General features: G+C 33.2%; 1 protein-coding gene across 3 annotated transcripts in view; it reads left to right on the top strand.

The window, feature by feature from the left end:
- The window catches only part of LOC119078844 (protein gustavus), a 47,602-nt gene extending 35,411 nt beyond the window's left edge, over positions 1–12,191 (top strand). For all 3 annotated transcript variants that reach the window (XM_037186549.1, XM_037186550.1, XM_037186551.1), the window contains 2 exons: positions 7,734–8,623; positions 8,883–12,191. In XM_037186549.1, the coding sequence (XP_037042444.1) occupies positions 7,734–8,623; positions 8,883–9,022 (1,030 nt within the window). In that variant the 3' untranslated portion in view covers positions 9,023–12,191. The remainder of the gene's footprint in view (positions 1–7,733; positions 8,624–8,882) is intronic.
- Positions 12,192–12,877: the final 686 nt, after the last annotated feature.

Here is a 12,877-nt window from a genome sequence, read left to right as displayed (position 1 = left end):
CGCGTAAGTTTCATTTTTTTTACGCCAGAAAAAAACCCACTTTGTATTCCGAATTCATCGTCATTTATATCTGCACATCAAAGCTCTTTTTTTCGTTTGGAAGCAGACATAGTCTGATCAATATATTGATTTAGTGTAAGAACGTTTTTTGCAGCTAAAAAAATTTATTTCTCGTATTATTTCTGCTGTGTAAATATCGAAATATACATATTTTTGGGGTGGTGAACGCGTGCGTTTTACCCGAATAAAAAACCTCACATACTAATACCCTGACATGTTTGGACGTTAAAGTGTCGATTATATAACCGTTCCAAGCTCTCTCACTCTCCATTGAATGTGTGTACGTACGTAACAAAACCATAAATTCGCTTTATACATTACAGCAACGAATTTGTGCTTCATGTGTAAAATATCGAGCCTCTATTCAAGTTATAGTTTCAAAGAATTAAATGTTGAAAACCGACATCGCTCGCATGAAATTTCACATCGAATTTTTCGTTCTTTTGGCAAGGGTTGTTTTGCTATACAGTTGGGGTATATATTAGTATCTACAATTGTATAGAGCGAATGTGTTCGGGGTATAACGTTACACAGTCGGCTTGTTTTTTAAACGGCTTAATCCCGAAAAAGGGTCAATTCTGGTTTTCTCCACACTTACATGTGTCCGTGTACATTTTATGTACGTTTGTGTCGTTCCCTTTTCGTGTATCTTTAATTTCTGGAATGTGTACATAATGTATAGATGGATGAAATGTTATAACGGATGTTTTTTTTTAAATGTAGGCAAATGACTCTAGGACATTTTCTCCGGCTGTAAATTATTAAAAAGGGGAATGAAAATGGCATTTAAATGATCAAAATGTACCGTCTATTTACTTGAATTTGGGTTAAATGAGACCGGTTTTTTTCCTTCTGTCACTATCTCTGTATTGGTGTTGTAGCTTTGGGGTTGGCATTGTATGCGGTGCTCTTTCCCTGAGAACATTTTTTTTCGGATAGACTCTTTAAAGCATTTAAATTCAATATGTTCCTATCACTTAGGATGCTTTAAGGAAATTAAGTTGACAAGGTGTCCGGTTGTCCCTTCTGACATTATTGATTGCTTGGCGTCCAGTCCGGGTGTAAAGGGAAACTAGATAGACCGCACAATTAGATTCAAAGGATTCTATAAATTGTAATAATGAAATTGGGTAACGGTGTTTCCCATAATCTCTGATGTGATAGAAGTGACCCTTACCGAAAACTCTTTGTTTTCCTATTTTGTGGGTAAAACTCAGTCAGAATGACCATTGGTATTTCGGGGCTGTTGTATACAGACATTTTTATTCCATCAATTCATGAGCCTCGGTCACCGTTTAAATCCATCACACAAACTGATTCTTTTTGTTCAAAAGGTTAATGCAAAACCGCTCACCTCAAAGACCTCATAAGTCTTTTAATTCTCAGAATGTGAGATATGTAGGGAGAGAGAAAAATAGTAATATGTTTATTGAAGTAAGATAATCGAAAATTTCAACAAAAGCGAAATTTCGCGGTCTGAGCGGAGCGAGAGCTGGGATTTCCTCGACGAGGTAAACAAAACGTTTTTCATATGTGCGAGAAGTGATTAACCGTTTTTCTCCACGAAACACGGAATTCTATTTTCTCTCCTGTCAAACAAGAGGGGAGAAAACAGACATTTTCTTCCACCAACTGTCATCAGACAAAGTATCAAAAAAAAAGGTCATTCTGTCATCATGAGTGAAGAAAATTAGGTTAATCACACCGTACATATGATAAATATGTCAAATGTGCGGCTTTAAAGAAATAGATTTATTCGAATAAAAAAAAGTTGCGTAATTTTGCGTTGACATTCAACACGTTAAAAAATGTGAAATTATAGAAATAATATTCTTAACCTTTAAAAAGCCAGCGAAAATTTTAATCCAAAATCCCTGATATTTTTCGTTTTTTAAAAGTGTTTGATGTCAATGAAACCTCAAAACAAAACATTTTAATCAATTTCGCGTTATAATCATTCAACAAAGTCTGAAAATAATATTTAAAAAAAAAATTGTTGACACTGAAATTTGACTGCGAGACTACTCTAACAGCTCCATTATACTCATAATAATATGGCAATAAAAAACTAACAATTACTTTCTAGGTTAAAATATAATCGTGTGTAAGCTGCTGCTGCATGCATAGCTAAATTGTTGAAAAAGTTTAGAGCTTAAGTTGGTTGTTGTGGATTTTTTGTTGTTGTCTTTCCTCTAAATGTATTGTTGATTGTTCTCCGACTTGAAACAATACAAAAATGTGAACAAACGATAAAAATGAACAGATTTTTTTGAGTTGAAAACATTTTTTTTTAATTAGCCAATTCATAAAGTCCTATTTTCAGAGGCGCTTTTATGTAACTCTTTTTTTTGCATAATAAAATAATTGCACATAGCAAACTTGACATGAAAACCTTTTCATTGAATATGTATATTGCAAATAAATAAATTTCATATTATCGTCATCCCATCAACGGTTTTTTTTTATTATTTATTCATTCTCTCTGTGTGTATGAATTTTATTAAAGTTTTACTTATGAATTGTTAATTAATTTTCGCGTTTTTCAATTTATTATTTTTCGAACGTGAATTATGGATACAACGTCACTTTTTTACTCAACCAAAAAAAAACTTTTTTTTCATTAATAAAATCAGTCTACCATCAATTTTATTGTTGTTGCTTGTTACACTCTTCGAACATAAAAAATATTTTTCGTTTCATCCCTGCACAAGACGTATGTGCGGTAATGCGATTATAGTATAGCTTGATGACGGATATTAATAACCCAGAAACAGAAAAACAGAAAAAGAGATAAGAAGGGATCCGTACGAATATTGTACGCAATACAGCTGCTGGTCCATAAAAGTCATGTGTCACTGTCTGTCTGAAACATACCCAAGACTCAACGCCAATCGCTTCTATGTTGACAGAAACTCTCTAAGCATCATTTTCACAAAAAGTTGACTGTCACTATAATCCAATATGGCGGCTGCTGACCATTTTACTAGGGGACAGAAAACAGTTTACGGCCTTCATTACCTTTCAAATATAAAATAATCATGAAAAGTACTACGTTCACTGTACGGCCGAAAAGTCCAACTGACACTCCCATCCCGTGATCCCATGATCTGACTTTGACAATTTTTTACCCTGGTACGGTCATCTCGGGACAACAGATTTCCCTTTACTCCAGGAGTCGAACTCGACGTATGACAAACGTAGGCGTAAACGTATAAGTCCCCAGCACTTCGTACGGGTCTAAAAATGCCATCAGATTATCCCAATTTTTCGTCAAATCAATCTTCATTAATTTTAAATTTGGAAAACTTTTTATCTTTTTCCTTTTATTTATGAATCATTTTAATGTTTAAAAAAAAGGCGATAAGACCGATGGAACAAAAAATGTTATGCAATCAATCTAATTATTCCGATATATATATTTGGAGCTATAGGGAAAAGAGACCACCACCCACAACAAGTTAAATGAACTGCTTGCAAGGGTTTTTTTGGCAGGAAAAACAGACAAAAAAAGCGCGTGACAATAATTTACATTTTCTGTTCGCAAAAAAAGATAGCACCCGACTTGACCCAGATTTCAGTACACGACGAAGAAAAAAAAAACTTTTGATTTATTTAGGATTTGGATTTCCTTTCCATAATCTATCCAGTTACGTGTCATTGTCATGTTGAGAATTGATAACTATGGATGGACTCGGTAATCCGAAATGAAGAAGGGAAATAAATGACTGTCAATTTCCATTCAAAGATATAAATTCAAACCGTAGTTTGAGGATAAAGCGCTGTTAACAGACAGTTGACATTTTGCACCTATTTCGTATGTGCATATTGGTTTAAATACCTGATCGGAATCTGTGATTCCCTTGTTTGAAATGTTTAGTGTGTAGATGACTGGAATCAGATGTCCAGAAGCTAAAGTCTGATATTTAGCTGGCTTGACATTCACATCAACATATTCAGCACTTTATTTTTCAAATGGGTTGGGCTTTGTTCAAACGGAAAATTGGTCGTGAGGTCAAGACTCAAGACATTATGTATACCTATGAATGCACGATGTTCAGAATAATTTATGTTATAGAATCAACCGACTTTTGTGGTTAACAGGAAAGTTAATTCGCTGTCTTTGTTATCACTAATTTTACCGAAATGAATTTCCACTAGATATATGTCCATAGGTAAACTTGACAAATTAATTAAAGAACTGTTAAATTGATGTAGCACAGGAGGCTCGTCAAGGCTAAATTTTTTTCGAAGAAACAAATAGATTCTAATGTAAATACAACCAGCAACAAACATAAGCTCAACTGTAATACGCGGAAAGATGCTTTAAGAATTGACATTCAAGGCCGGTATAGAATCGAAGTTAAGCTAGAAATGGTTTTGTGTCTATCAAGAGTGTCTACACGGTCTACACATACACTGTAATAGATTAAGGAAATAGTTTCATATATGAGTCGTATTCAGTAAACGTAATTTAAGCTTGAATACGTTCCTTATCGAGGATATTTGTAAAATTCGTTGCCAAAGAATATTCAATAGTTTTGAAGATTTTCTTGGATTTCCAAGGAATTTTGTTAAATTTTGTCTTCTGAGGATCTTTTACTGTAGCACCAAAGGAAAGCCACTGATCAGAGTACAAACCGTACCACTTGTGATCTATCTCTGAATTGTTCACGAGGCTATTGAATAAATAGAATAGAAGCTAAAACCTGTTGTCAATTGTTTCCATTTAGGACATTTTCATGCGTTGCTATCGATTGGTTAGAGTATTTTTACAAGCACTACCAGATTTACAATATAAGTCTTCTCAGATTCTCCGTAGGATCGCGATTCTGACAACCCTACTTTTAATGTCTAACGATACTCACTGCATTTTCTATTGTTTAACCAAGTTAGTAAACAAAATCCAATGACGTCAACGTTGCAAAATTGACAGCAAAGTTCTCCTTGTAGAGTGTTTCAATAGTTATAACTCATTACACACAAATTGAAAGATGGTGATGACGATTAGAGAAAAATATATAAAAATAAACTTAAGAAATTTGTCATGATGAAAAATGCATTTGAGACTATTATAATAATCATGACAATGGCACGAAAATATCAAAACAATTCCATTCGATTTCAATCGGTTGACACACATCTGTATGTGAATAAATAAAAAGTTATTTTTCAATGAAATATTGACATTAAATAAAAAAAAAGTTGAAATTAAAATTATGAATTTCCTATTTAAAAATCTATTATATAACCAACCATGGTGTGTGTGTGTGTATATGAATTGCGATCGCCAATTAAACAACTAGGTAACATTTATAATAACAAACACACTGTGTGTGATCATTTTATTATTATTATAAAAATCACGACACACTCATTACCTACTAAATAGATAGTGGAAGTGGGTATGGATATATGTAGATATTTATCCATATTGTCCGCAAAACACACTGAACACATGTGCTCATTCAGAAAAGACAAAAGTTTCAAATTACAATAATTCGTAGCGTACATTACCATATTTGTCATTTTAATAGCATAAATTGTACTCAAAATGATTTTTTCCATATTTTTGTAATAATAGCAGGGAGTGAGAGAGAGAGTGAGAGTGAGGGAATGAGGCGAAATCTTATAAAATCACACAAAAAGTGTTAGCATATATATTGCAGGGCCTGTTTTTGGTTCAATATTAATTTTTCAGGAATTTAAAATTTTGTGAATTTTCGAGACTTTTCAAGAATTTCCGGAATTTTTAAGTGAAATTCAACAATTTCAGGAATTTTAAAAAATTTCTTAAATTTTTGAATTTTGAATATTTTTAATAATTTCGAGAATTTTCAAGAATTTCGGAAATTGTCAAGATTTTAAATTCTTGAAAATTCTAATACAGTCGGAGAAAAATAGATTTCGTGATTTTAAGAGACATCATCGTTTTCATCGTTTTCATCGTTTTTCTGTATTCTCTCATTTTGCATGTTTTTTCAAATGGCAATTGAGAGAATTAGAGAAATGATGATATCTCTAAAAAAAACTCGAAATCTATATTTCTCCTACTGTAAGTTCTTGATGTCTGGAATCATTTTCAAGAATTTCGAGAATAGCCAAGGAAACTTCCAAAATTTGCAAGAATTTCAAGAATTGTGAAGAATCTTCAAATTCTTGAATTTTACAATTTCGAACATTTTCAAGAATTTGGGACATTTTCGAGAATTCTCAAGATATTAAATTCTTGAAAATTCATGGTTCTTGAAGTCTGCACTAATTTTCAAGAATTTTCCAGAAATCCAAGAGTTTTAAAAAAATTTTGCTGGAACTTCCAAGAACTTCGGCAAGTTTCAAGATATCCTAAATTCTAAATTTAAATGTAATTCTTGAATTATAGAATTGCGAGCACTTTCAACAATTTCCAGGTTTTTACAGAACTTAGAGAATTTTCATGAATCAATTTCACGAAAATAGGCACTGATAGATTGCGCTACAGAAAAATTGTGAGTAATACAACCAAATGTACACCACAATCGGTTGCCTTACGTTTATGAATAAAACTGTTTTATAGAAAAACGACTATGAGAAAAAAAACCAACACTAAATGGAATAAATGAATGATTGCGCGTGTCTCATTAATTTCATGTTAATGTGACCTTGGCACTATGTAGATAGATATATACCATGTACACATTATAATTTTAATATTTTTTTATGTGTACAGAGAGGAGGAAAAAAAGTGTCTTATGTACTCAGAAATCGTATATTGAATTTACAAAATTAATATTGACTTAAAAGCTCTCCGGAACACACAGCAAAACTATCGGCGTTTGTATAGTTGTAACACAGCGTGAACATGAATTGAACCTTATGTTGACTCCGAAAAAAAAACGTTATCTCAGTGATTGCATATATTACGAAGTATGTTTATGTTTCGTCATCGTCAACGCGAGACCATTTGGAGGTTTTTTTTTGTCGTTTTGCTGTTAATTTTTTCTTCTTCGGAATTATGATGTCATATAAAACATACGAAATTTAGAGACTTCTCGTCAATTTACATGCGGGATTTTGTTTTTCGTTGACTGACGGATCGCATTTTTCATCGGAATACGTCCAATTTATAATAAATTTCGTTTCATTGCCAGAAAAACGAATGACTTCAACATCAATTTAAACATGTCAGTTGGTTTGATATTAAAAATTCTTGTGCCGAATTCGTTACAAGAGTTTGTTTCATTCAATTTCGTTTTTCAAAATTTTTCTTTTGATGATACAAAAACGAATCTCTTAAACTATACTCTTCTGCCTTAAGCAGCAGCAGTAAAAGCAGCATGTGTTCAGATGTTCAGATATTCAACTTATACGCGTGCCTTATGCCTTAATGTATGTTTACATTACATCGAGCGTTAGATTATTTCTGGTAAATTTATTTTCGTAATACGTTGGGGTTTCGTCGGTAAATTTGTGAATTTCTGCAACATTTAACACCTTCTCTAAGCTTACGAAAATGTTACAAGAAAATTCATTGTCATTGTTTAATGAAATAGCCGAGCTGAGGTCATATATATCTCAGTTTCTTCACTATCTATTGTAATAGATCAGTGATCTGTTGTTCTTTTGAAAATTCATATCATAGATAACCGGCCCCTACCACATAAAACTAATTTTCCCTTTTTTTCTTTCCATTGCAGATACAAAAGTGGAAGAGGACCAGTACTGCGATCGAGCGATCGTCGTCGTGCACAAAGTCTCTCCTCTTCCCCACAGCTAATACCACGCGTCGTACTGTCACGACTGGAACAGCGTGACTTTGACCGTTTACGCTTATCATACAAAGTTACAATATTGGACCAGAGACGCACACGCAGCAGCCGTGGCATGAACATGGGACAAAAAATATCGGGCAGTGTCAAATCAGTTAGCCGGGAATCACCGGCTCCATTTAAACCAATTATTCCAAGAGAACTGGCCGCCGATTTTACACGGCCAGCACGCTTAGATATACTATTAGATATGCCGCCAGCGGCACGTGATACACAAATAAAATACTCATGGAATGCAGAAGATAGATCGTTAAATATATTTGTGAAAGAAGACGACAAATTAACGTTTCATCGGCATCCTGTCGCACAGAGTACAGACTGTATTCGAGGTAAAGTTGGCTTCACCAAGGGCCTTCACGTGTGGGAAGTTTTCTGGTCGACGCGACAACGTGGCACCCATGCCGTTGTTGGCGTTGCAACTGCCGATGCACCATTACATTCTGTAGGTTATCAAAGTTTAGTCGGTTCGACGGATCAGAGCTGGGGCTGGGACTTGGGCCGAAATAAACTGTATCACGATTCCAAAAATTGTGCTGGCATCACGTATCCTGCGATATTGAAACCAGACGAAGCATTTTTAGTGCCCGACAAATTTTTGGTCGCATTAGACATGGACGAGGGAACGCTTAGTTTTATCGTGGATGGCCAGTACCTGGGTGTTGCGTTTCGCGGCTTGAAGGGAAAGAAATTGTATCCAATTGTCTCAGCAGTTTGGGGCCACTGTGAAATTACAATGAAATACATTGGAGGTTTGGACCGTAAGTGTCAAGAGAATTTTTGTTTTTTTTTTGTTTTTTGTAGGGTGGATGCACCAGCCTCGGGACATATAGCTGTTGTCGGACACCAATTGTTCTTTTATTGATCAAAGTTTGAATGAATGAAAGAACAATAGGTGTCGGACTTTAGGTATATGTCCGGAAACTGGTGTGTCCACTCTATTTCCTTTGATATGGCATGAAATTTCAAAACGAAAACTGTTGAGAAAATCATCTAACAATTTTGCAATTTCTCTTTCAGCTGAACCTCTACCATTGATGGATCTCTGTAGACGTGTCATACGCCAAAAAATTGGTCGACATCGATTAGACGACAGCATACAACAGCTTCAATTGCCCGAATCGATGAAAACATATTTATTGTATAGGGATCGTAGGTAATAATAATCTCGTAGAATTTAAAATGAGCATCAGAAGAAGAAGAAGGAGATGAAGATAAAACCACAACCACAACAAGAGCAACAACAACAAGATGAAAAAAATCAATATTTGACTAATTTACTTATTTATGTGGAATGGGAAAAGAAGCACACAATGGAGCATAAATGTAAGGGGGGAAAAATTAAGAAAATCAGAAAATTAATTATTTTTTCTTCAAAAAAAATGTTCCACTTTTGGGATTTTGGTCAGTACAGCTGAGCAGGAGATGAATTTCCATTCGAATCATTGTTTTTCTCTCTATCTGAATTTAATGCAAAAAGAAGTTTGTTACAAAGAAGAACAATATATTTTCAGTTAAAATAAAAATTGGTAAAATTTCATTGACGACATTCAGTAAAAGACATTCTTGTTTCGTGTTTTAATCCACAAACCAAAATGAAGAAGAAGAAGAAGACAAACTTCGGGTCATCGAAAAGAAGCAATTTATTCCTCCGAAACTCCCTTTCACACACCCCCCGAGTCACCAATTCTTTTCTCATAAAATGATCGATTCATCTGCTGATTCTCGGTTGCTCCGAAATAATAAAAAAATGGAAGAAAAACGAAACAATGGAAAATCTGTGTGATGTTCAGTGATTAATTATTTTTCTAATTGACGAGCGAAAGAGAGTGGTGAAGAAGAATGGAAAAGAAAATTGGAAGAGAAAACTAACGAAAGTTTGGTTTTTTGTTTCGCATTTTTTTTTTAAGTCTTCAGGGTTGTTTTGCGTACGAATTGTGTGACCGAGATGCATAAATAAAGCAAGAAAAAAAATATTTGAGGAAAATTTACATTTAAAAAGATGAAGAATTCGTAGAGACATTTAAGCTTTAAATGTAAAATAAAAAGAAAAAAATTTAAATTTAAATTACAAAATGAAAACATTTAAAAAAAACCAAGACTAAAAATGTATTATTTAAAACAAAAAAAAGTTTTTTTTTAGTTTAATAAAAATAAAAAATATCTTAAAAATAATACAACGGAAAAAGTCTTCTCATTAATTAAACAAAAAGAGTAAAGAAAATACATTGAGTAATTTAGCATCATAAAACAAGAGATAAGAAATTTAAAAAAAAAAGAAAAGAAAAAATATTCAATAAATTTACTAAAAAAAAAAATTGAAGAAAAAAAATTGTAAAAGGAAAGCAGAAGTTATCGCAAGATCGTTTATAAGTTTAAGTATAATGTAAAATATGAAAATTTTCAGCAATATAAGAAATGCAACTGACAAATTGTATAAGTATAATGTAAAAAAAACAGAAAGAAATTAATTAAAACAAAAAAAATTAAAAAAAATTTAAATTTAACACGAAAAGCCTAACAGAATGAGTAAAGAAAGAAAAAGAAAAAGTTTAAAAAAGAACCCAATGAATCTACGGAGACAAAATGAATTGTAAATAAATAATTTGAAGTCTAAATAAACTATGAATTACGGTTAAAATATTATCTCAGTTTTTATATTTTCTTTTGTTTAATTCTATTTTTTTGACGGATTTTTTTGTTTATTATTATTTTTCTCGTATTTTATTTTATTATTTTATTTTTTATTATTTTTCGATTCCTATTTTGGAATCAGACCCGTACGAAGTACGCCTAAAATACGTAAATTTTACCTTCCACCAATACTACAACAACAAACCAAAATTTATTCGTTCACCAAGCTCACTACCATTCCGATATTATGCTCATTTACCGACAACAGATTCTGATATCAAAATCAGGTCCAAATTTCATAGTTTTGATTTTAATGAACTATCGGGATCAGATGTCAAATATCACGAATTCTAGCATCTATCCATTAATAAAAAGCATGGCCTTCAAATACCCTAATTACCTCTACATCCCCTTTCAATATATTGAGAGAAAACTGAGCCCCACAGTACAACACTTTTAATTTAAAGCACAAAATAGCACCGCCACGCCTTGTGATCCTAAAACTATTTTTAAGCCCCTACAAAACGACTACTTTCCATTTTAAAGTAAATACTGAAGCGCAGTGATTTGAATTGAGAAAAGAAGTCGAAGGCGTTTCATATACTTCGAATGCAATCCAGATCTTTATTATACTACCCCGAACCGCAGTAAAATTTCTGGAAAATCGACTTTTAATATTCGGCCTTATCAGAGTGATAATCGCAGGTTTAACAGGGCTGTTCCAATAAATTGAACCATTTTGTGTGTGTGTGTGTGTGTGTCAAATAATTCGGCCTTAGCAGTGATGATGGCAGGTTTCGCAGGGCTCTTCCAATAAATTGAACCAATTGGTGTCACACAAAGAATTGAGGCTTCTTTGAAAGAAAATGTAATACCTATGGGTCTCCCAATGGTTCGAAGAAAACTGATCAGGTGGCCTAATTGTGACATAATGATATTGTGACTTTGCTGCAGTAAAGTGTAATGAATTCTACAATGAGTTAGTGAATGTCTCGACTGACCACGTATAAAATAGTGGATGATAAAAATGTCTTCACAAAAAATTAATGAGTGTCCTTCGGCCTTCCAGTCAACATGACAGTTTTTATTAGAAATTGATGACAAGTCGAGACGTACGGGTCTATCCATGATTGACAAAGACACCATTTTATTCCTTGCTGGTTTACCTTTTTGATTTTATTAAAAAGTTTTTTGTTTTTGTTTTTATTTAGAAAATGAATGGATGAGAAATGAGAAAACCGTATTAGAGCGTCTACGTATTCGTCTACAAAAAAAAAATAATTCACAAAACATTTTTGATTTTGGCTTATTCGTTTTATCTTTTTTTTTTTTTTTTATTTTGAGGAACGTCGTACTACGATTCCACAGAAATGGCATATAGATTTATTGTGGACAATTTTTTTTATATTAAAAATAGAAATTTAGTTTCATTTTCCTTTTTTTTAAATAGAATAATTATTTTTTTTGATAGCCTAATTTCCTTTTTTTGTATAAAAATCTAAATTGATGATAAAAGAAAAATTGAAGCAAAAAAACAAATTGAATGGAAAAAGATATTTGAAGGAGAGCGAACTGCAAAACGAGAAACGAATGGAAGATATAAAATTACTATGTAAAAATTTGATTTTTTTTGTGTATGTCATATTGCACACAATTTAAATATTAATTGAGTGAATTAAATATTGTGAAAGAAAATCTCTCGCATTTTTCATTTCATTGTTAGATCAAATCTAATGCCCAATCCACTCACTAATAGCCTTTTACGGCGAATAACAAGTTCAGTCTGAACCGCCGGCTTAACGTGACCTCCGAACCACGCTTCAAAGTATGCAGATACTCTTTAAGGGAAGTTAGGCGCACAACTGATATGTGGCCTAAATATATGTTAGACAAATATACACAAATTCATCGTGTTTGGATTACGTAATACGAGTCATTCTGTGTTTTCATCGTTGCAGCCGGCAAACACGCTGCAGATACTCAAAATATTATGCTCAAGCGAAATTTAGGACGCTACTGATGCGATATACTCGCAAGTACAATTCTATGTGGAATTTTGCTGAGACAGGAATCAAACTCGGTTACTTCTGGTGGACGGCCAGTCCCGTCAATACATCTCGTCCACACATGTGATCAAGGTGCTCAAGATTGCAACTACTTTGTATGCAGATTGAAGTGGTTACATTGGTAAGTCAATAGGAGTGATGAGGTCTTATAAGCGCAGATGCGTTCTGCACACACTGCGTTTGGTTGTTTGATACTAAAATAGAAATATATGAGCGTGATTATGCAATAGATCCAAAAGCATTAGGATGGTCCACTTTGTTTCTAGCGAAAGATTATGTTTATTCGCTAAAACATGCATAATGAAGTCTCACAAC

Source organism: Bradysia coprophila, unplaced genomic scaffold, assembly GCF_014529535.1.
Source record: "Bradysia coprophila strain Holo2 unplaced genomic scaffold, BU_Bcop_v1 contig_297, whole genome shotgun sequence".
NCBI lineage: Eukaryota > Metazoa > Arthropoda > Insecta > Diptera > Sciaridae > Bradysia > Bradysia coprophila.
The sequence above is the reverse complement of the archived record's forward strand: the minus strand, read 5'-3'. Positions and strand labels throughout refer to the sequence as shown.